General features: G+C 42.5%; 2 protein-coding genes across 3 annotated transcripts in view; both read right to left on the reverse strand.

The window, feature by feature from the left end:
* The window catches only part of ntn2 (netrin 2), a 38,727-nt gene extending 30,800 nt beyond the window's left edge, over nucleotides 1-7,927 (reverse strand). Inside the window, exons 1-3 of one of the 2 annotated variants that reach the window (XM_067434607.1) lie at nucleotides 7,718-7,927; nucleotides 7,109-7,182; nucleotides 640-796 (exon numbers count right to left, since the gene is read on the reverse strand). The gene's annotated coding sequence lies outside the window, so the exon portion shown is untranslated. The remainder of the gene's footprint in view (nucleotides 1-639; nucleotides 797-7,108; nucleotides 7,183-7,717) is intronic. The other variant, XM_067434608.1, reaches the window with a different exon arrangement.
* Nucleotides 7,928-18,624: 10,697 nt separating this feature from the next.
* On the reverse strand, nucleotides 18,625-20,704 carry nog2 (noggin 2). Its single transcript, XM_067434685.1, has one exon. It carries the CDS (start codon nucleotides 19,925-19,927, stop codon nucleotides 19,292-19,294), a length of 636 nt encoding a protein of 211 aa, XP_067290786.1. The 5' UTR covers nucleotides 19,928-20,704; the 3' UTR covers nucleotides 18,625-19,291.
* Between the last annotated feature and the right edge of the window lie 3,559 nt (nucleotides 20,705-24,263).

A 24,263-nucleotide genomic window follows, 5' to 3' on the forward strand; every position in this document is an offset into this window, starting at 1 on the left:
AACATTACACTACTAAACAGAGACATCAGAAAGTTGTTAAATATAATGTTACATATATGCAGCTACTTGATATTTAAGTAGTTTGTTAGTTTTAAACACTAATTCAGCAGCTGAAAATTGTTGCATTCATTTGTAGAATGTGCAGCCATGATGTAGTCTGATGTGTGTGTGGTCGGCAGAACATCGCCATGCAGTGGCAAAGGTGCTCTAATTAGATTGAGTGTGCTGCTATGCGGTTGCTAGGGTGGTTGCTAAGTGATTGCTTACAGACCCAAATCAAAAGTGTGTCTAGATCAGCAGGTGAGAGTGGTGATCACTTAATAAAGTAACAGCCCACTCTCCTCAACAACACACAGCACACACTGAACTTCAAGTGTTATTGAGCAACTATAATACTGACGCTTGCGCAAGTGTGTTCAGAAATGCTTGTTAATAGACATTTCAACCAAAAGAGCCATTTCAGGAAAGCCACGCTTGCAGAAATATACCGCAGATGGGTTAATTCAGTCTTGGTAAACACATGCCGAGATAATGTTTTCGTGGGGCCGTCTGGGATTTGAATGAGAGCATTTAATGTAATGTTGCTTTTCTATGAAATTTTGATTTTTATCTGGTTTTAAAACAAAGAAAGCGTACTACCTCTACCGCTGGAGGAATCTGCGGTCACAGTCCGTTCCACATCCTATGTGCCATGATCCAGGCAGACAGCGCATGTATAAAACTCGATCCGCTCCCGCTCTCCTGATGCTTCGATCCGCATGTGATCTGCCGGGGGGAGTCTGATGAGATCCGCTCGCTGTAGAGGTAATGAGAAACAGTTTGACATGAGCGTGTATCTGAGCCCAATCACACTTCTACAGCACTACAAAGAGCAATGAACCATGAAACCAGAGTAAAACTCCTCTCTTAGGACCTGTCAGTGTGTGTGTGTGATGTGAATATCAATGCGGCCCTTTCTGCTCGGGCCCCTTTGCAACGGTACAGACGGACCCTCGGATAATGACTGTAAGCACAACTGCCGAATTCTAGAAAAGCCAGAAAACATTTCAATGCGAGGTCGATAAATTCATCATTATTACAGTGCTGAGAGGCGCTCAGATGCTTACAGGTTTCACGTCACAGCTGTTACTACATCATGCTCTTCCCATGCAGTTACAATGAAGCTGTCAGGCCTCAAAAACGGCACAAAAGCACTCCTGAAAACACACCACAGCTGTGTGTGACAAACAAACGTCATTTACTGACAATCACCTCGAGAATCAGAGATGTCGGATTCATGATCGAATGATGAGTGTGTGTGTGTGTGTGTGTGTGTGTGTGTGTGTGTGTGTGTGTGTGTGTGTGTGTGTGTGTGTGTGTGTGTGTGTGTGTGTGTGTGTGTGTGTGTGTGTGTGTGTGGCATGTTTTTGTGACACATGAGGACACAAATGTGTATAATGACATGGGTATGACACAGGTATTACAGGAGAGGGTGTAATATGAGGACATTGGACATGTCCTCGCTTATAAATCATACAGGATGAATTTTTTTGAGAAAGTAAAAATGCAGAATGTTTCCTGTGATGGGTAGGTTTAGGGAATGTGTATGTGTGTGTGTGTGAGATAGTGATGGGTAGGTTTAGGGAATGTGTGTGTGTGTGTGTGTGAGATAGTGATGGGTAGGTTTAGGGAATGTCTGTGTGTGTGTGTGTGTGTGTGTGTGTGTGTGTGTGTGTGTGTGTGTGTGTGTGTGTGTGTGTGTGTGTGTGTGTGTGTGTGTGTGTGTGTGTGTGTGTGTGTGTGTGTGTGTGTGTGTGTGTGTGTGTGTGTGTGACAATCAGAGATGTCAGATTCATGATTGAATCACCTTTTTGAGTCGGATCTTTCCGATGATTCAGTTGATTCAGGTTGCAAATGCATTCATTCGTTTAACTAACTGAATCAGCTATAGTGCACTACTTTTACTACATTTTTATTGTGCTTTTGTGTCCTTTTTCAAGTTTTTGGGCAGGCAAATGATACGGTTGGTATTATGACACTACAAAGCCTGACAGTAGTGTGTTTTCGGGGAGAATTGTAGAGCATTTGTTATATATATGAAGACACAATAAGCTCTGAAGTCGGCTTTTTTTCTCTCTGTTTCTTATTCTACTAAACTCTCTCCACTCACAGATATACACACACACACACACACACACACACACACACACACACACACACACACACACACACACACACACACACACACACATACACACACACACACACACACACACACACACACACACACACACACACACACACACACACACACACACACACACACCTCTTCAGTCACACATCATCAAACACCAAACAGAGAATTAAGCTCATTATTTGACCCTCACGCTGTCAGTCGAACTCTCTCACCCCCAGCTCTCTCATTCTCTACCTCGCTCGATCACTCTAGCACACACACACACACACACACACACACACACACACACAAATAAAGGTAAGAGCACTACTGAAAATGCTCTATTTTGCAGTCTTTTCTAATTGAATTTAAAGATTTACAACAAAAAACAATGAGATGCTTTACTGCTTCAGTAGGAGCAATACATGGCCTAAATATCATACAAATAATGAGTACAATTTTGTTTTAGTTTTGCTGAATTTGAACACCTATTTTACACAATCTTGTCTTTAACAAAATGACTTTTACATTTATAAATACAGTTTGAGCTACAATTGAAAAAAATTACAGTTTAATTCAGCATCAAGTCCTAAAATGGTATTTTTCAGAATGAAATGGGAAAAACAATGTCAGTGTGGTCGCAGAAGTTTGCCCCATTGTATGTATACACACATATTCTGATTGTGTGGTCTTTTTGTGTTTACACTGTGTGTGTGTGTGTGTGTGTGTGTGTGTGTGTGTGTGTGTGTGTGTGTGTGTGTGTGTGTGTGTGTGTGTTCACGCAACAACATCATTTACTGACGGATCTGTCTGATTTGGAAGAAAAAGAACACATGCCTCTGATTCACACACACACACACACACACACACACACACACGTGCGCACACACGCACACACACACACACACACACACACACACACACACACACACACACACACACACACACACAAACACATCAGGAGCATGAGACAGAAATAGGTGAAAGGTTTGAGACACAAAGAGGGACAAATATGGACAGAACCGAGGAAAGGGACGTATGAGGGGGGAGAGAAAAGATATATAGTGGCTGAAGATAAAGGACGTCAAATTAATGATTAAATATGAGAGAGAGAGAGAGAGAGAGAGAGAGAGAGAGAGAGAGAGAGAGAGAGAGAGAGAGAGAGAGAGAGAGAGAGATGGATCAGAATGAAGAATGGACGTCTCTCACAAAATGACTAAATATGGAGAGTTGAGTTTATCCACTGTGTGTGTGTGTGTGTGTGTGTGTGTGTGTGTGTGTGTGTGTGTGTGTGTGTGTGTGTGTGTGTGTGTGTGTGTGTGTGTGTGTGTGTGTGATTGTGTGTGAGTATGTGTGTCTGTGTGTGTGTGAGAATGTGTAAGTGTGTGTGTGTGTACGTATGAGTGCATGTGTGTGCGTATAAGTGTTTGTGTGTGTGTGAGTGTCTTTATGTGTGAGTGTGTGACTCACACACACACTCACACACACACACACACACACACACACACACACACACAAGCATACAAGCACTCATACACACTCACATTTTGTGTGTGTGTGTGTGCGCGTGTGTGTGTGTGTGTGTGTGTGTGTGTGTGTGTGTGTGTGTGTGTGTGTGTGTGTGTGTGAGTGTGTGTGGTTTTAAAGCACACTCAGGTACTTAGGAACTAAGAACTTAGGTACAGGGATATTGTTGTAAACTAAAATTAAAACTATTACAAATTTGCTGGAATAAAATGAAAAACGTCTTTAAGTAGAAGCACAAAAACACAACTAATTCTAATTAAAAATAAATTTAACCTAAACAAATGAATAAAAATGACAAAAACACAAAAAGGATTAATTTAAAATGAAAACTAACAATAATAAAAGTTATAAAAGTAATTAAATAATACTAAAATAACACTTCAGCCCTGAGTGAAACGCCCACTTCTCAGTCAGTTCACAGACAGTTGTCTTGTGAATATGAAATGCTTCACATTATGGGAGTCCCGTGAGTTGGGAATGCAGTTCGGCGTTGATTGTAATGGGAAAGAGACAGAAACTGGTCTGGACAAACTAACCCAGAGCGTCTCAGCAGGGAATAATCCCGAGCGTTTTATCGGACTGCCTTCTTCAATGCTAATGTTCCTTTAAGAACTTAAAGATTGCAGTAACAACATATGACAGAGAGTCATGTTCGCTGTCGACATGCATTACTCAGTGTATCGCTGCTGATGTTTCGTAACACAACTGCTGATCACTATGGACCTGCTCTGTTAGGTTGTGTGATTTATTTTTCACCTGTTTTATGGTTCAGCCGGTGAAAATGCTGCATGTGATCAGTAACAACAGGACATTATTTGAGGAATCATTCATGTCTGGGAGCAAAACCCATGCAAGTCATAATACAGCGCAACGACGAGTTAAATGTGCGAGTGGAAAGAAATCCGCCTGGTAAAAGAATGCAGGCACCGCGACCAAACCCAGCAGAACCTGATCCTTAACCACACACACACTCTCAGAATCACACACCACCACCGGGTCACACATTGATTGCTGATTTGAAAATAATCTGAAGATAATTTGAGAATCGGTGCAGTAATACATCATGTGTTACATCACAGTTCTGCAATTTTACTTTGGGGACAGAACTGCTGCCAGAGGTTCACTGAAGCTCATCCAGCCAAACCTTTCTGTAGAGACGTCCAAACACAATACAGATATTTCAAAAAACGACACAAGTCTACGCCATGTCCTCATTTACATGCATGCGCCAACATGTGTGTGGTTTAGGGGTTTAAATGCATGGGTTTTGTGTAAAATAACATGCAAACTTTCACAATATTAAACACACACACACACACAAACATCACATCTTTTTCCAGTTGACAACAAAAAATTCACCGCTAGGCATCACCAGCTTTGAACTCAGGAGGGAAACCACAAATAATTTTATGAAGTGTTCAAATACTGACAAACACATTTTGTGCACCACTCATACACACACACACACTCGCACAAAGTCTTAAGGTGCCAAGGCTACACCAGATTGAATCATTTAACGCCGCTCTCTGACTGGACACACTCTGTGTGTATGTGTGTGTGTTTGTGTTTTTTTAGGCACACCCCAAAAGTTACAGCGCAGGAGTTGCACGGCATAGAATAACTTCAAGCACACACACTCCCACAATTACACTTTTACGGCTGTCACCTGCTATTTTATGACCCCTGACCTCTTGACATGCTTAAAATCACATGCATAAACAGACAGACAAAAGCAGCAGCAGTGCACAACTCTTAAAGGCGTCATGACACACTTTGTTCATGCATACAATAATACAGAATATATACATTTTTATTTTTAGTGTTAGTTACGTTTTTTTGGTAACACTTTATTTTAGTGTCCTTGTTACATATGTTACTTATGCAAAATGACATGTTACTAACCCTCAAGCAAACCCTTGTTAATTAATATTACTCTCGATGTAAATCTATAATCACACTGTAACAATGACACCTTAAAATAAAATGTAACCAGTTTTTTTTTTTGCACCAAAACTAGTGGTTAAACGTGGCTTTTTCACATTTTACTCACTTACATTACACAATATGGATGGTCATGTGTTCAAATGCAGAAAGTTGTGGAAGTTTGCAACACTTTAATTAATGTTTCCAAAAGTTCAAAATAGTACATCACACTATTTTATCTTGAAAGATCATGATTTGATTTATAATACGACCCCTTTAGAGGTACATCCAGTAAAGTTAGTGGCTTTTTTTTGTTGACGATGAAAGAGAAAAGGGTGTCATGTGTGCACGCACGCACGCACGCACTCACACACACACACACACACACACACACACACACACACACACACACACACACCAATGAAGCTTCCTGTGCTGGAAGAGGAGGAGAGTGAAATATAGGCCATGTTGACTTTAGCTGCTAAGGTGGACCGAGCCAAGGCTGTGTCAGATCCAAACCTTTCACTGAAGTTGAGAAACGCTGCTCTAATGTTGCCCAGCGCTGAAAATACGGCCCAATTATGTCTTAAAATGCAGGAGAACGGGAACATAACGCTAAAACGTGACATGAAATCACACATGGCACACATCATATGCATTCAGTGCATCATCACAGAAGACTGTGCTAATTTAAGAAATAGCTCGGACGAAAATAGAAATTTTGTGTTTACTCACGCTCATGTCGTGGAAATACAAAAGGAGATGTTTAGGAGAATGTCCAAGCTCACTCTTCATACAATGAAAGTGAACTTTAAAATGGACAAAAATCTATATAACTAGGTCTACTTGACCTGTGCGCTACATACCAAGCCTTCTGAATGAGAGAAAAAATGCATGTCTTTTAATGTCAGTATTACTGACATATGAGATTTAAGAGCTATAACAGTGGGAAAGCTTTTCAACGAACAAATGAACAAATGGATATAACGCATAAGTTGCATGGAGGTTTATCAGCCTATGCTTTCACTGTATGGAAAAAGAGGAGCGTGAACATTGTGCTGAATATCTCATTTTGCGTTCCACAGAAGAACGAAACTCCTACGGCTTTGAAACAACATGAGGATGAGTAAAAAGAAGATTTTTGTGCGGTGGCAGAGACATCTGGGATGTAGTAAGTAGGTCAATAATCAGTCTGACACACGGTTCGCTACACCTTTGACTTTGTTAAACACAGAGCTTTTGGTTTTGACAGCTCTTGAAACGTCAAATTTTTCTTCCCTTTTCTTGAGGGCCAGCGCTGGGAAGGATCAGTAAACTGAGCTGGCGTAAATGTTTTTCCCAAAGTTTAACTCTACAGTTCATCTGTGACCTCGGGGAAACCAGAGAGGGGCTTCACTGCAATAAAATCACAGGAATCCACACAAACACACACACACACACACACAAACGTGTGTGTGCCACGTCCATCAGGGGAAGCAGAAATCTTGACGGTGTCACGCATACCTAAGAAGACTCGTGAAGAGTTGCTTTGCTTGGCATCGCTCGTGGACCGGGAAGGAAACACAGTTTGGAGCGCTCTGTTAAATCATGATTAAAAAAGAGGAGAAATGACACTCGCTCACCTGTCAGAGAATGTGAGCAGAGCACAGTGCTGCTAATATAATACATAATCACAGGCTGATTAAATAGTAAAATCAGATTATAAATAAATAAAATCAGTCACTCACAATAGCAGTCACTTAGTAAAAGCTTAATAAATTCACACAGAATATTGTAAAAAGCTATATATATATATATATATATATATATATATATATATATATATATATATATATATATATATATATATAAAACATCACACCAACAAAGTTGTACTGTAACAATCACTAGTGCATTGAGTTTATACGGGGAACAATGGCAACCAAGGTGAAATGATGTCCATGCATGTAATTATTTTGTAATTAGATGAGCTGGCTGTGGTCTGCAAAGCTCTCACTTACCTGACTAAACACATCACACGCTTAACTATACATGATAACACATATATCTCCAAATATGATTGCAAAATGCATGATGCAGACACTCCAACACTTGAACTGTTTGATAACTCACCTGAATCCCGTCTGAACCTCTAAACCTCATTCAGGAGCGGGCGGCTGTGTGTGTGTGGAGAATAAATCCAGATCGATTGAGATTTAGTCCCGTTGTGTGTTGGTGAATGTAACTCACAGATACAGCAGCGGTCAGTTCCGTTCATGAGACAGACACACACTGACACACACGCGCGCGCTGAGAGAGAGAGAGAGAGAGAGAGAGAGAGAGAGAGAGAGAGAGAGAGAGAGAGAGAGAGAGAGAGAGAGAGAGAGAGAGAGAGAGAGGAGGGGTGACGGAGAGCGAGCCAAGGTGAGAAACTCAACTGAGCCCCCCCTCACACACACACACACACACACACACAATTCCAGACACAAACTGCATTAGAGAGGGAGGCTGTTTCAAAACGTAGTACGCCGCCTACCTAGACGGCATTTCTGGGCATCACAGGCGTTTTGGCGTATAGTGCAACATCTCTGCGCTTCAAATGATGCCACAAAAATGCTGCCTCGAGCAGCTCATTGGTTTACAGACGCGTTCAATGGGTGGTCGTGGGTTTGCATCTGGCACACTCGCGCATATTTTACTTCACATGCATTTTTAGCAAACGAGCATAATCATACAAGCGCTACCATATTAGCAATAGTTAAGATTAGTATTTTAGTCACAGTATCTGCGCACCAGATGCGCCTGTAGACTCCGTTACGCGCGACAGGCACCATGATGCTGACTAGGTAGGGAACTTATTTTGGAGACGCCGTGTGTGGTCGGGGGTCCAGACTCGCAGTATGCGAATTATACTACTTTGACATTTGATGATGGGATTTCGTCTTTATAAAGAATCTGTCTAAATGTTACATGTTAAATATGTCCATTTTCAAAGCGCAGTCTGGGGTTCGTTTCGCGCGTAACTAGGCTACTAACCGCTAATTATGTTTTAATTAAGCAAAAAAGTTTTTTTATTAGTGATATGAAAACCTATGGATGTGTGATACAGCTTTACCTACTCAGAATTACGAAGTGAAAATAAATCATTCACCCACAAATTAAATATCTGTATGAGTTTCTTTCTTCTGTTGAACACAAAGATTATTAGAAAAATACGGGTACCCAAAAAGGTCAATTGGCTGCCTTTTTTCAATACTATGTAAGCCAATGGGGACCAGAAACTGTTTGGTTACCCACATTCTTCAAAATATCTTATTTTGTGTTCAGCAAAGAAACACATAGGCTACAGGTTTGGACTTGAAGGTGAGTAAATGAGAGAATTTCCCTTTATGGGGTGAACTATCCCTTTAACACTAAAACCTTGAGAAACGAAGCCCTAGATATACTAATAACTTTTGCTAAGACCGCTCGACCTTTTGCTTTGAGTTCTGAAGGGGGTGGAGCGGGTGAGGAGGTCAGACCCAAATAATTCGCACCCTCTGGCAGCGTCAGACGCCTTTGCGCATGCGTGTTTTTACTCTGCTGATGTTCCGACGCACTAATGTTTATTTATTTCCCGATACTATCTCATGGAGTCATTCAAGAGCCTTTGATCCCGTAAATCATCGGAAACAATCGGCGTGTGTGTGAGATGAACAATCCAGATGGAGCGCATAATGAGAACACGAGACAAACTCAAGGCAGATGCAGTGTGTATGTGTGTGTTTGTCCCAAACAGATCAATTATTATAATACGTCCGAGTAGGAAACCGTGATGCGTCACAGAATTCCAGAACTAAAACACTTAGATTAATTATCCGGGGTTGATCATCTTCCAACATCACGTGGTCCGGATCCTTTAACGAAGACAGTGTCGATGAACCCAAATAGGTGATCAAAGTATCTATAAATTAAAGAGCTACTGTGCTTTTATTGAGTTTTATCATGCAACCTTAATCTCATGATCAACAAACACACACACACACACACACACACACACACACACACATACATACATATATATATATATATATATATATATATATATATATATATATATATATATATATATATATATATATATATATACTCTTAACACAACACACTCTTTAGGTTACAAAACGGCTAGTTGGACTGCACATTGGAGCCATTTAACATTATACAGAGCATCCTCCAATGAAACATTCATCACCAGAACATTCTAAACTGATCAAGACAGTGCTCTGAAATTTTTTAGCCCGGGAATTTTCCAAAACAGCGATTCCACCACCTCAAAGCACAGAAAAAACACCATTAAAAAAAGACGAGGAACAACTTTGATTCTGCCCAGACTCCGAGTCTGAGCAGAGGAAGTGCTGTGAATGACACGATGCTTGAGGGAACTGCTTCATTACCAGGCAATCGGTTAAATACTATAAACTGATGAAAATGATTTACTCGCCCACCCTCGTGACGTTACAATCCTTTATGTGTGCAGTCAAATCAATTATTGCAATTAATCACATCCAAAATAAAAATGTGTGCTTACATAGTATATGTGTGTGTGTGCTTTGTATAATTATCATGTATGTACACACACATGCATGTATAGCCTATATTTAAGAAAATGTGCATTCTTAAATATTTACATGAGTGCAATTGAAATTTGGAAATGAATAATCGAGATTAATCGACTTGACAGCACTTATAAATTGTCATTAAAATATATATTAATATTTTCACATATATATGAAGATCTGACGCATCAGGTTAGATGATCAATGATGCCATAAGTCATTGGCTTAATGGGTCTAATTGTGATGCAATGATAATGACATGCTTTAATGTCATGGAAAAGAGCAGCTTAGCGATTCTTTCTAACATCTTTGTGTTTTATGATGAAAGAAAATCATTTATGACATGAGTTTGGAGTTATTCCTTAAAGGGGTGGTTCTGTGGGGGGTTTTTCTAGGCTTGGTTGTGTTTATGGGGCGCAGTATAACACGTCTTAATACTTCTTCTTTTTTTAAACGCTGTATTCTTCTATTCTCCCTTTATTCCACACCGCTGTCTCCACTGTCCTTTGAACGGCTCGTCTGCTTCCTGCTTCTATGAAGCCCATCCCTCTGAAAAACGCAATGGTCTTAGATTGGTTAGATGGCCAAATGTAGTTTCCTGTATTTTTATTGGCTGAAGTGCCAAGCACAGGTTGTCCGGTAGCCACGCCCCTTCCCATTACGGGCAGAAGTCACATCTGCGGAGACTAGCGAGGGTTTATGATGTCACCAACCCAGGAAGAAGCTCGTTGTAGTCCAAACCGGCCGTTTTTGTAGGCAATAAACTGCTGTAACTTTAAAAGACAATATCTCCGTTTGCATTGAACTTTCAGCGCTGTAACTTTGCAGACACTGTTTATGCTCAAGCAGCAACATTACACACTAACTAAAGTTAAAAAAGTCAAATCACACGTAACCACCCCTTTAAATCTGGTTTGCAAAAAAGTAGCAAAAACCTTTCCACTGGTTGCAAGACAATAATCAGATTTTATTTAATTTGTAACTACTTTATGCAACACAAACTTCAGACACAGCACATCATTCCTGCAGTGGAGCGTCAGGCTTTTGTTGATATTTCTCTGCGGCACAGACTGGAAAACTCGGAAAAAATGATTGGATCTGAAAAAAAAGGGAAGAATCCTGGAGGAAACCGTGCCGAGCACTGGGAGCTGGAGGATGATTCGCCTTTCAACACAACTGTAAACCAAAACACACAGCCAAAACCACACTGAAGTGTTAAAGTCCTGGAGAGGCCTGGACCAAAACTCAATCCAGCTAAGCAGACTCATCATCAGTTACTTAGTTTTATTTTTTCTGAGTGTTGATGAACGGGGAAACTCAAAAGCTTTCATGCTGTAACACAATAAATACTTGAGAGTATTTCTCCATGGCACACAGATTTCTCCTGCTGGTTTTAGAGTGACCGGCACCACCGGTGCGGATCGGGATCACAGACTCAAAAGATTTAGGATCACGCATGCGGCCGCAGCTAAATCCAAGTATTTTTCATAATGTGCCGAAAAATAAAGTAATTTCTCAATGAATAGCGTCCATGTGTGTGTGTGTTGACGTGTGTGGGAGTTTCTCAGGCCTGTGTAAGCTTCTCAACATTCCTGTGGTATTTATGGCACCGTTCAGTGGTGTTTTACTCTGATGAGTGTGTCACATGTGTGAGAGGTCAAGAAATAAAAGAGACAGAAGCAGCCGTCTCCTCTGCCCCCACATATTCACCACAAGCACTTCACACAGGCATACAAACCTTTCAGGATGATCTGTTTGTGCCATCTACAGAAACCACACTCACGTGTGTGTGTGTAAGAGAGGGAGAGAGAGTGTGTGGAACCTCTGTAGAAGAAATATGTGGGTCAATTGCGCCCCCTGCTGCCTGTCTAGCCATCTTACACTTCCAGATTGAGTCATTCATGAGAATGTTAACCTTTCATTATCATGTGGGAGGGGAAACAGCAATTTTGCTGTAGTAAAACTGTTAACACCACAGCAGTAAGATATTTATCTAAATGACAGAGGAGTTTGTTGTCAAGAGGGGTATTTAAGGCTCTGAGCCAGTCTAATTGGACACATGTTTGCTTTCTTTAGCAGTGGCTCATATGGTGGTTTCAAACACCTAAACACCTCTAAAACTAAATTTTCAGAATATACATAACTTCATAATTTGTATAATTTATGTAATTTGTTTCGTAACAAGTAACCTTCAAATAATGTTAATGAATTAATTACAATACAATTAATTTTGATATTTACTTTTGCTTTTTAGAAAATTCTCAAACATATACTGTTTGTAAACTGCTGAAATATTAGGCAGCAAGTGAACCTTTTGTCTTCAAAGTTAATGTGTTAGAAGCAGGAAAAATGGGCAAGCGTAAGGATTTGAGCGAGTTTGACAAATTGTGACGGCTAGACGACTGGGTCAGAGCATCTCCAAAACTGCAGCTCTTTTGGGCTGTTCCCGGTCTGCAGTGGTCAGTATCTATCAAAAGTGCTCCAAGGAAGGACCAGTGGAGAACCGGCCACAGGGTCATGGGCGGCCAAGGCTCATTGATGCACGTGGGGAGCGAAGGCTGACCCGTGTGGTCCGATCAAACAGACGAGCTACTGGAGCTCAAACTGCTCCAGAAGTTAATGCTGGTTCTGATAGAAAGGTGTCAGAATACAGAGTATCTCAGTTTGTTGTGTATGAGGCGGCATAACCGCAGACCAGTCAGGGTGCCCATGCTGACCCCGCCGAAAGCCCCAACACGAACTTCTCACACTACTAATAGTGATTCACTTCAACACTGACGAGTTTCTGTCTCACCTTATCACTCCAAAATACTGCCAGCTATGGATGAGATGGATGGCTGTCATATGATAAGGACACCCGTGCATCTATAAGCCATATGTCTGTAAGATATGGAGAACAACAAATGAGGAAAGATTCACTCATTCAAAATCACAATCGAGCTCTACTTGTTCAAATCCACACACTGTGTGTGTCAATATGATGTACAGAGTGTTACAATTACTTATGCTCAATTATGATGGGTTCATTAGAGGCCGTTAATATAGACCTAAATATTAATGAGCCTGATATAGTCAAATTCTAGCTTACATATGAATCGAATCGTCAGCATATAGTGATAACGTCTCGTGTTTATTATATATCGTGGCAATCGGTTAGCCAGTAGGGGGCAGTGCAGCCTGTCAGATGTTCTCTTCATAAAGCAGAGCTATGCGTGCATAAAACTAATTACATAAATTGCAAATAAATAAATAAAATACAAGCTGATTATGTAGATGTGTCTTACCAATGACCCATGAAGGAAATAAACGGCCAATATGACAACCAATAAACTTGATGAATCGAGAGCAAATGAAACATTTCAACCGTTCAAGGTATGATTGAGTCACACACGTGGCCTGAGTCGACACGAGCTGAATTATGAATTATGCTCTCGAGTGCTGCCTACAGAAACTAATGCTTCTCCTCGCCACGGAGAGAGACGAAAGAGCTCAGGGAAGACGCACTTAATAGGGAACACTTGACTTTTACCAACAGATGCAAAAATACCATTTTTAAAATGATTAGGCCACAATTTTGACCATATTTATCGAAAGTGACAGATACGTCATACACATTCATAAACACAACTAAATAAACAACACAACTTCAGAATATACAGTGATATTTTTTTTTTTAGGAGAAAATAAATAGGCAATTTTTCACAAATTTTCATTTGAAGACATTTAAAAATGCTGGATTGTTTTAACCCAAATCTGGGTCAAATAGGACAAATCCAACAGTAAAAAAAAGTTAACCCAATGGCTGGGTTTGTCCATATTTGACCCAAATTTGGGTTAAAGCAACCCAAATTTTCTAGAGTGTATTTGTTTTTGGTTGGTACAACTTTTCTATATCAGTCTCTTCTACTCATCAAGGATGCATTTATTTGATCAAAAAAATACAGGCAACATTTTTTAAATAATATTTCATTTTAAAATAGCAGTTTTTTTCTGTAAATATATAGTAAACTGTAATTTATTCCTTTGACCAAAGCTGAATTTTTTATAATCATTACTCCAGTCTTCAGTGTCACATGATCCTTCAGAAATCATTCTAATATGATTTGCTGCTCAAGAAACATTTATTATCATAATTCTTTTTATCAACTTCACTCTCCCTTTTGATGCATCTTTGCTGAATAAAAGTATTTGAAATCTTACTTACCCTAAACATTTGAATGGTAGTGTAAGCTTTGTTTTTAATCTTTGGAGTGTGCATCCTCTTCCACAGGTTCTGTACCTATACACACAAAAAGGGTAAGTATCTCTTTGGACATCAGATAGGCCTTACGTTTCAGCATCAAGACATGTCCATCTGCTCCTCAGCAAAACACTCCACAAGTGCATCATGTTAATGCTCCGGTGAGTGGGTACAATAATTCCTGGAGTCTCACGACGTCTTGATGCTCAGATCTCATTATGACACACACACAACTCTCTCTATAAAGTGGGTCTGCCTGAACGGCATCAAACTCTTTTTTACTCTGACATGTCATTTCCAACACACAGGCTGATTGAATGCTTTGTCAGTATTATAATCGTCTATAAAGCTTTGCTTACACCTGTAGCAGAAACACCTGACGTCCTGCAGCCCAGAGACACTGAAAGCATTTGAATAAGATCAAATATCATCTGCTTGTGTGGAAGGCTGCAGGACGTTTCCTCTTCACTACTGCCTCGTTTCTTCATCATTCATCACGAGAAAATACTATAGGTACACTTTATTTTTGATCGTCCACTTTAGACTTTGCAAGTACATGTCAGCTTATTTTACTAACCGAAACAGCAACAGTCTACTAATGCTCTGAGAGTTACTTAACCTATAGCTACAGAGTGACTTATAACATCTAGGATATAAGATGTAACCAAATACTAGTCTCGTCACCTTTATTTCGACATCACTGATTGTTTCAAAGCAGTTTTAGTGATTACAGGAAAATAATGATTCAATGATGTTAAACTGTAATCAGATCAGTGTTGATTCAGTTCAGTAAGTTATTCAAAGACTATTTCGGTCTCAAAATGTCATGTTTAATTTAATGTTATACTTTTGTCTCTTTGTAATTATTCGTTGGAATTTTTGAGTAATAAGTGTTTCAGATATTTATTACGGTTTGTTGAAGAAATCATCTGGTGTTTAGTGGCTGTTTGAAGTGTGTTCTCCTCGAGTTCACACAGGTGTAGAGCATGTGTACTACTGTCACACAGGTGTACACGACATCGAATGAGTCTTCATCATCAACAGCGTAACTGTGTCTGAAATCACACTCTCTTATTTTCGCCCACTAAAAGTCTAATGATCCAAATAATTAATTGGTTTGAGTAGAGCCAACTCAAATTAAACAAATTAGTTCAATTAAAATAACTTTTATGAGTATTTAGAACTTTCTTTTAATTTTGAGTTTACAAAACTGACACATTTGAAGTCATCTGAACAGTTTTGTGTTTTATGAAATAGTTTCTTGTAATTTAGACATACTTAAATTTAACTGAAACTGGGCTGGGATGTTTATTTCCCAGCATGCTTTGCCATGACACTCGAAAGGGTGTTTCACGAGTTCACACTTACATCAAATTAAATAGAGTAAACTAGACTGTAATGTTTTATGGATTGTGTTGACATCTGATGAGAGTTTATTCAATTAAAGTGAGGAGATGGGGTGGTGGAGGGATGCTAAAATAAAAATGGTCAACGAGAGAAGGTAAATCTGTTGTATATGTACACCTCTTATCGTTGATTAGCTCAACATGCTCCACTTGTGTTTAATTATCTGACGTGCTCCACTTGTTTACATAGGTTACGTTATCTGACATGCTCCCCTAGTAAATTAGGTTTGATTAGCTGACGGCTCCGTTGTTTAATTGGTTTAATTATCTGAATGTGCTCCTCCCGAAATTAGTTAATAAAACGTCACTATAAGATCAATGTTTAAATTTCGATTACACGATAATTTTAAGTTAAACCTATGAATTAGCGTACTCAACTTTTTTAAGTTAAGAGCAATTAAAATGTATGAGTACAAAATAAAAATCTGCCAGTTCTGCTTACTTAAACTTTTTTCAGGTTTACAGTATATAGTATGAATGTGTGTGTATGAACGTAATGTGGACGTATTACATCCGCCATGTTGTCTTTATCATGTGACCTACCAGCGTCAGTTGTGTCGCTTCACTGCCATTCACAAATCTTCTCCCGTGGCCTCATGGGATAGTAAAGAGTCCATATGCACACTTCAGAAGTAGTGGGTCATCCGGGGACTTGTTGCCTACTCTTAAGCAGACTCTTATTTTGTCACATACTGATTTTCGCCTGTATGTAGTAAGGAAATATGTGATTTTATATGCAGCCTATTTAACATTTTAGCATTCCTTTTTGCTTGCAAATTGTTTGTGCATCTTCAATTCCAATAATTGACACTTGCTCTGATATTTTGCATCGAATGCACTGCAATAGGAGTCACTCAAGAAAAAAGAAGAGTAAAAACTGTGACTCTAGAGGTATGGCAGCTTGACACTGTGACAGCTGTATACCTCAAAGGTCCTATTTGTAAATATGAGTAGTAATATGTACCCCTATGGTACTACTGTAAACCTTTTAGGGGTCAATGAGGTACAATTTGTGCAACAACAACAACAAAAAACATTCTGAAAAGTGTGATTTTACTTACTTTTGAGGCCACTGCATAAAAATATTGAACACTCACTGTGAGGTCATGGAAAACAAAATGTTGTAAATAATGCAAGTTTGCTCTGACCAGCAAATTATCCGATTTTCAGATCTTATTTAACCCAAGCTGACATTTGAAGTTCCCAAGTCTTACCGCTGTACCATCTTTCCTGGATGGATGTGGAAATAAAGATAGCGGCATGTGCAACATCCTCAGCTCTGCGTCAGAAAGCGCTTTTATTAGAGCAGATTATGAAGAATAATATCACTGGAACTCACAAGCAGATATTAAAAAGAAGCAGATTTGGGGGATTTGGGGCCCTGGGTACAAACCATCTTGCTGGGCCCCCGTACCATGTATGTGTATGTATAGAACGGACTTCCCTGCCTTGGGCCCTGGTTACTCAGTACCCTTTATCCCCCCAGTCCCACGCCCCTCACACAGACTGTAGTAACTGCGCGCACGCACGCGCGCACACACACACACACACACACACCAGAGTAAAGGCAACTGTTGGTGGTCCCCGAAGCACAGTATGAATGTCACCCACAAGACTAATGGAAGCGTCTCCCACACACACACTCCACAAAAACATCTAACAAATCAACCCAAACGCTGCGGTCCTCCGGTCTGTAACCCCCGTAGCTCTATTTAGAGACACGCAGATGATCGATTATTAAACTTGAGCATCGGTTCTCAGCTGTAACTCATCCAGATTCGCGGGTTGTTTTGCTTTTGTTTTCCGAGCGCAGTCTCCATACACACTGCAAATTGGAGCATTTACTTCATTTGGTATCTCATTGGCCTCTGCCAAGGACAGAAAACATTGTGTTTAACTTTGGTCTCAAAGAACTCCCTGATTCACTCCAGCTTGGGTCATATTTTTAATGATGAATACACCCCCCCTCACAGAAGGCTGAAGTGCTCCGCCAGTCTGACGGCTGTGTGTTTTGAGGGCTAGTTTGTCGGGGATTGGCTTTCACACACACAGGCTGAAAGGGTTACTGTTCAATCTATTCTGCGCTCGCCAGAGTGCGCGGCCGAGTGGCGCCGGCGCGTCACACACACACACACACACACACACACACACTCTCAGCCTCCTCCAAAAAGCGCTAGACATCATCAAGAAACAGAGCTGACAACTGCCCCCACCCCGCGCCAAAACACAGCACCAGCAGTGTATCTGTCACAATAAGCTCAGCAATAACACGCACACACATGCACTTTCCCTCGCGATCCACGCCGAGCGCTGACATGACAGGCGCGCGCGTCTCTGGAACATGGAGAGCCGCCGTGTCGCGTTTTTACGAGTCTCGCGTCACTTGAAGTTGCAGACGGCGTGTTTGCTGACTAATTAACAGTCTGGTACCGTCAGCATCAGTTCACAGTCATTGTAGAGGGTTGCAGTGTTTCTCACGCCGAGACTTTTGGACAAGAATCGGGCTCAGATTTCTGTCTCTCAGACCCCCCCTCCCCTTCCCTCCTCTCCTCCTCCTCCTCCTTTCCCCTTTCCAGAAGCAGTACGCCAGGAGCTGCTGGCTCTCCCTGCTCTATTTCACCAATGACAGTGTTTGAAATGGCTGCATCATATTTTAGCGCTGTGTTAACACGAGCGCGCGTTTACGCACCGCGCGGGACAGGCGTTTCCACGCGCCCTGTGGAGTATGTCCCAGCGTTATTAGAGCAGGCATCATTCAATATTTTAATATCTTATAACTCTCAGATCCTTCACACTCAGTCCAAGTTTAACAGATTTTATTGCTAAAACCATGGCATTTACACTGACATGTTCATTATTATTATTAATATTCTCTTAAATTCATTTTTAGAAGTTTTCAAGTAGAATTTCTGGTATATTCTATTCTCTTCTCTTTATCTATACATACTCACAACAGTTAAAACAATAAATAAAACGTACACATTTGTTTTTTTGCTTACTAAAATACTATATTTTCAAAAGAAAGAAAAGGCCGAGTTCACGTGTATAATTTTCAGCCCAGCCTTTTTTTTTTTAAATCATCATTATTGATATTAATATCTGTACAAAACTTCTAGGCATCGACGTAGTGTTCTTCGGTCTCTATAAATAGAGTTCAGTGAGGAAAGTGAAGTTCTCTCGTGCGTCTTCGCAATCGCAATAATTTCATAAAAATAAGCACGAGCTGCTCCTCGTGAGGATATATGGTCCTGATCCTTTAATAAAAATAGCTGCATTCTTCTTCGTCGTCTTCTTCCTTTGACTTAAATATGTACATATATGTCATATATTTTGAATTAGAAAGCTATATATATATATATTTAAAAAAATAGATTCGCTATGTGGCGCCACACATCCCTGTCCGTGGGTAAACAGTGCAATCATTCATAATCGATAACCCCTCTCGCGGGTGGCGCGCGCGCGCTGCTCAGCAGGAGCACTTGCACTCGGAGATGATCGGGTACTGCACCGGTATCCACGTGCAGTATTTCTGCCGCAGGAAGCCCTGGCAGTACCACCGCAGGAAGGTCTTGGTCACCGACTTGACGGGCTTGCAGGACATGCCCTCGGGGAAGGAGCACGAGCGCTCGCTGAAGCAGTTGCCCTCCTTGATGTAGCGCGGCCAGAAGCGCGCGCCCAGGTCCTTCCAAGTGTACAACACCGGGCAGTGCGTGTACATCCACAGCCACTGCAGGAACTTCCGCCGCGCCTTCTTGCCCACCTTGACGCGCCTGCCGTACGGCGTCTCCGTCATGTCCAGCCTCTTGAGCTCGGGGGGCATGGGCAGGCGCGGCAGGTCCGGCGGCGCGCTGGCGTTCAGCTGCGCGGGCAGGTGGATGGACATAAAGTTGGGGTCGAAGTGGCTGCCCAGCTTCTTGCGCAGCGTCCTCTCCGAGAGGTCCTGCTCACGCGGGTCGTACTCCGGGTCGGGCTCCTCGATGAGGCCCGGGACGGGCAGATGCTCGCTGGGAGAGGGCCTCAGGCGCAGGTAATGCTGGGCCGCGGTGCCGTGCGCGCACAGGAGCAGCAGTAGCAGCGGCAGCGCGCGGGTGATGCTGCCCATGACTCGTCTTCTGTCTGTCTACGGAGTGGAGTTGGCCCTCACTGTGCCCTCGTGCATAAATAGTCCGAGCGACAGCACGAGCGAGATCTTTTAATAGACGGCCGCGTGGCCCGGAATGACATGGGACATGGGCTGTTTTTTTTTTCTTCTTCTCAGGGATACTCGCTCAGGTGAGGCGTGCCAAGTGCGTAATCTTCAAAAGCGTATCCTCATCGGACTTTCCTCTAGCGAAGCTGTTGGCGGGTCACCATGGCAACGGGATAGGATGGGATGGGACCGTTTCTGCAGCCTGCTAGGGTTTTGTTGCCGGGTGCCACCCAAACTGGCGTTTGAAATGTCAGCGCGCCCGCGGAATGGAGCGCGTCTTAGCCAATGTTATTTTTACGCTCTCTCTCTCTCTCTCTCTCTGAGCGCACAGGCTCCAGTCCGTCCCGCCGAACCGGCGCTGCTGAACCGGGAAGAGAGCCGCTCAATCTCAATCTCTCCACTGAGCGGGCAGATCCTGCAGAACTTCGCGCGCAATCGGAACCACAACCCGCGTCTAGAACATGTTCGGCACAAGTCCCGAATAAAACCAGACTCTTGACAGCTTCGAGCAGTCCTCTACACGCCAAGCGTTCCCGCGAATCTCTGCTGCATGCTCTTCAGACGCGGCTGCGGAACCGTCATATCCACGACGTGCCAGAAATCCGTCCGAAAACTCGCCTGGTCCTGATCTGGGACAGAGGAGAATGAGCGCGTCTGGAGGAGAACTCCTCTCTTTCCCAAGTTAAATATCCCCTCCCCTTCCCTCCCCCCGTCAACTCCAAGAGCGCGCGTGTGTGTGTGTGTGTGTGAGAGAGAGAGAGAGCGCGCGCGCGCGGGGCCAGCTCACCAAGAACCCTCAGTCTGACTGACAGCAGAACACACACACACACACACACACACACACACACACACACACACACACACACACACACACACACACACACACACACACACACACACACACACACACACACACACACACACACACACACACACACACACACACACACACACACACACAATGAGACCCCCTCCCAAACTCCACACACACCACAACAGCTCTAGATTTATCACAGGCTGCTACAGAACAGCAACCAGAAAACACACATTTGGGATTTTCCATATCTTGCACATTCCGTGACACTTAACCCACCTATTATGATCGTCTTGCACAAATAATGTTCAAGTGGAAACCTTATAATTCATTCATACCACAGTCAAATTACACTCTGTGCTGGATGCATCAGTCATCCGAGACTTCTGCACATATTGGCATGATGCATATTGTGTATTTTACACAATAATTATTTAATGCTTTTCTTTCCCCCAATAAAGCCATTTTTTAGGAGTCTGACATAGCTGTGCCACACACACACAGGCGACATCCCTTTTCCCAAGGAAAAAGAAAAACAAAGTGAAGTGCTTAGGAATCCAATAATTGGTCCATTAAAGCGCCTCTGGTTTGTGTGGAGGTTTGTGGATTCGGCTTCGACCTTTGCTCTCGCCACTGGCAGGAACCAACGCGTATGAACTCTTGGGGTCACCAAATAAACGGCCACAATTAAGTGTTTAAACAGGCCACATAGAGAGACGCGTCACCTCTCACGGTGCCTGGTGTCCATGACATGCAATAATTCAGCCCCGCCATCACTATCATCCAGAAGCCGGGCGGCCCACAGGTAGCGGTTTATAAACTCTGGAAGAAAAAATGCATGTATAAAACTTTACCACAACTAGCCATTAACAACAGGCTACAGCACATGACAACATATTTGAATGCAGATTAATTCATACATCAACTTGAGCATTATTTAATAATGCTCAAAAAAAGTCATAATATTTGTTAATATTATTAATGAGCGTGTTATTTTAAGAGTCTCTCTCTCTCTCTCTCTCTCTCTCTCTCTGTTCTCAAGCTGTCTGTGGTGGATTGCAGAGGCTGGAGGGATATCCCTCTGTGAGCTGTGGGCTTCATGACATGAGGAGTGTGAGGCATGTAAAGCAGGGCCCCAGCAGTCTGTAGATCGGTGGCAGACTGTCTGGCTGCGGTCGGTTCTGCGGTTCAGCTGCTGGTGTCGCGCCACATTTTGGCCGCTAGAGGGCGCTATCGAGAGCCGCTCGCTGACACCGCACAGGAACCTTCACAAACAGCCTATGAACGTTCAAACAGCTAAACATGTCCTGGGATCATACTTCAAATAATAATCATTCATAACATTTATATAGCGCTTTTCTAGACACTCAAAGCGCTTTACTCTTCAACCACCACCAATGTGCAGCATCACCTGGATGATGCGACGGCAGCCATATTGTGCCAGAACGCTCACCACACACCAGCTGATTGGTGGACAGGAGACAGAGTGATTAAGCCAATCAGGATATGGGGATGATTAGGAGGCCATGATGAAACAGGGGCCAATGGGCAAATTTAGTCAGGACGCTGGAGTTACACCCCTACTCTTTATCGACGGACATCCTGGGATTTTTAATGACCACAGAGAGTCAGGACCTCGGTTTAACGTCTCATCCGAAAGACGGTGCTCTTTGACAGTATAGTGTCCCATCATTATACTGGGGTGTTAGGACCCACACACACCACAGGGTGAGCGCCCCCTGCTGGCCTCACTAACACTTCTACCAGCAGCTCCTGGTTTTCCCAGTTGGTCTCCCATCCAGGCACTGGCCAGGCTCAGCCCTGCTTAGCTTCAGTGGGAAAGCAATCTTGGGCTACAGGGTGATATGGCTGCTGGCGTTAAAATATTTTCCTATTCAAATTTAAGTGAATGAGCTTCTGATATTATACAATAAAAAATGGTCTGATAATGAATGTTAATATAAAGTGTCATAAAAATGGTAAACCCAACCAATCTTGCAAGTACTGAGTAATAGTAATTAATAACATGTACTTGCTCTAGTGTTAGGGTAGGATAAGGATTAGGGTTTGACTGAGGGCATATGAGGGAATATAGACCCTGGAATACTGCAAATACTAGATATGAGTATCTGGAGAGGGAGGATGGATAGATAAAAGGTCGGATGGACCGATAAATGGATAGACGGATGGGTGAATAGATAGATAGATTAATGGAAGGATGGATAGATAGACAGATGGATGGACAGATGGATGGATAGATAGACGGATGGATAGACAGATGAATGGATAGATGGATGGACGGACGGACGGACGGACGGACGGACGGACGGACGGACGGACAGACAGACAGACAGACAGACAGACAGACAGACAGATAGATAGATAGATAGATAGATAGATAGATAGATAGATAGATAGATAGATAGGTAGATGGATGGATAGACAGATGGATGGATAGATAGATAGATGGACAGACAGATGGATGGATAGATAGATAGACAGATGGATGGATAGATAGATGGATGGATGGATGGACAGATGGATGGATGGAAGGACGGACGAACGGATGGACAGATGGATGGAAGGCAGACGAACGGATGGACAGATGGATGGAAGGACGAACGGATGGACAGGTGGATGGAAGGACGAACGGATGGACAGGTGGATGGAAGGACGGACGAACGGATGGACAGATGGATGGAAGGCAGACGAACGGATGGACAGATGGATGGAAGGACGAACGGATGGACAGGTGGATGGAAGGACGGACGAACGGATGGACAGATGGATGGAAGGCGGACGAACGGATGGACAGATGGATGGAAGGACGAACGGATGGACAGGTGGATGGAAGGACGGACGAACGGATGGACAGATGGATGGAAGGCAGACGAACGGATGGACAGATGGATGGAAGGACGAACGGATGGACAGGTGGATGGAAGGACGGATGAACGGATGGACAGATGGATGGAAGGCGGACGAACGGATGGACAGATGGATGGAAGGACGGACGAACGGATGGACAGATGGATGGAAGGACGGTCGAACGGATGGATGGACGGACAGACAATTGTTGTGAATATTAATTTGCGTGTCGTTGTCTCGGAGCGACTGTTGTTCGGTCAGATTAAAGCTCTCAGCTCTCACTCATCTCTCAGCTCAGCTCTTGTTTTGCTCCGTGTCTCTCTGGCTCAACTGCGTCTCTAACTGAAAGCAGATGCTGGAAGCAGCACTGAGAATCTGGGCTCGTTTAGCGCTGCCTGTTTGAAGATTTCCTCTTTATTCTTTCTGAAGCTTTTCACTGTACGCCTTGTAAACAGCATTAAATTGACGAATCTCTCTGGCGACAGCGATGGAGGCTGGTGCCGCGTGTTTATCGCAATGCTAGTGATGAAGTGCTCGATATAAACGTGTGTTTGTGCCAGGCCGGTG

The sequence above is a fragment of the Pseudorasbora parva genome, chromosome 24 (genome assembly GCF_024679245.1).
Source record: "Pseudorasbora parva isolate DD20220531a chromosome 24, ASM2467924v1, whole genome shotgun sequence".
Taxonomy (NCBI): domain Eukaryota; kingdom Metazoa; phylum Chordata; class Actinopteri; order Cypriniformes; family Gobionidae; genus Pseudorasbora; species Pseudorasbora parva.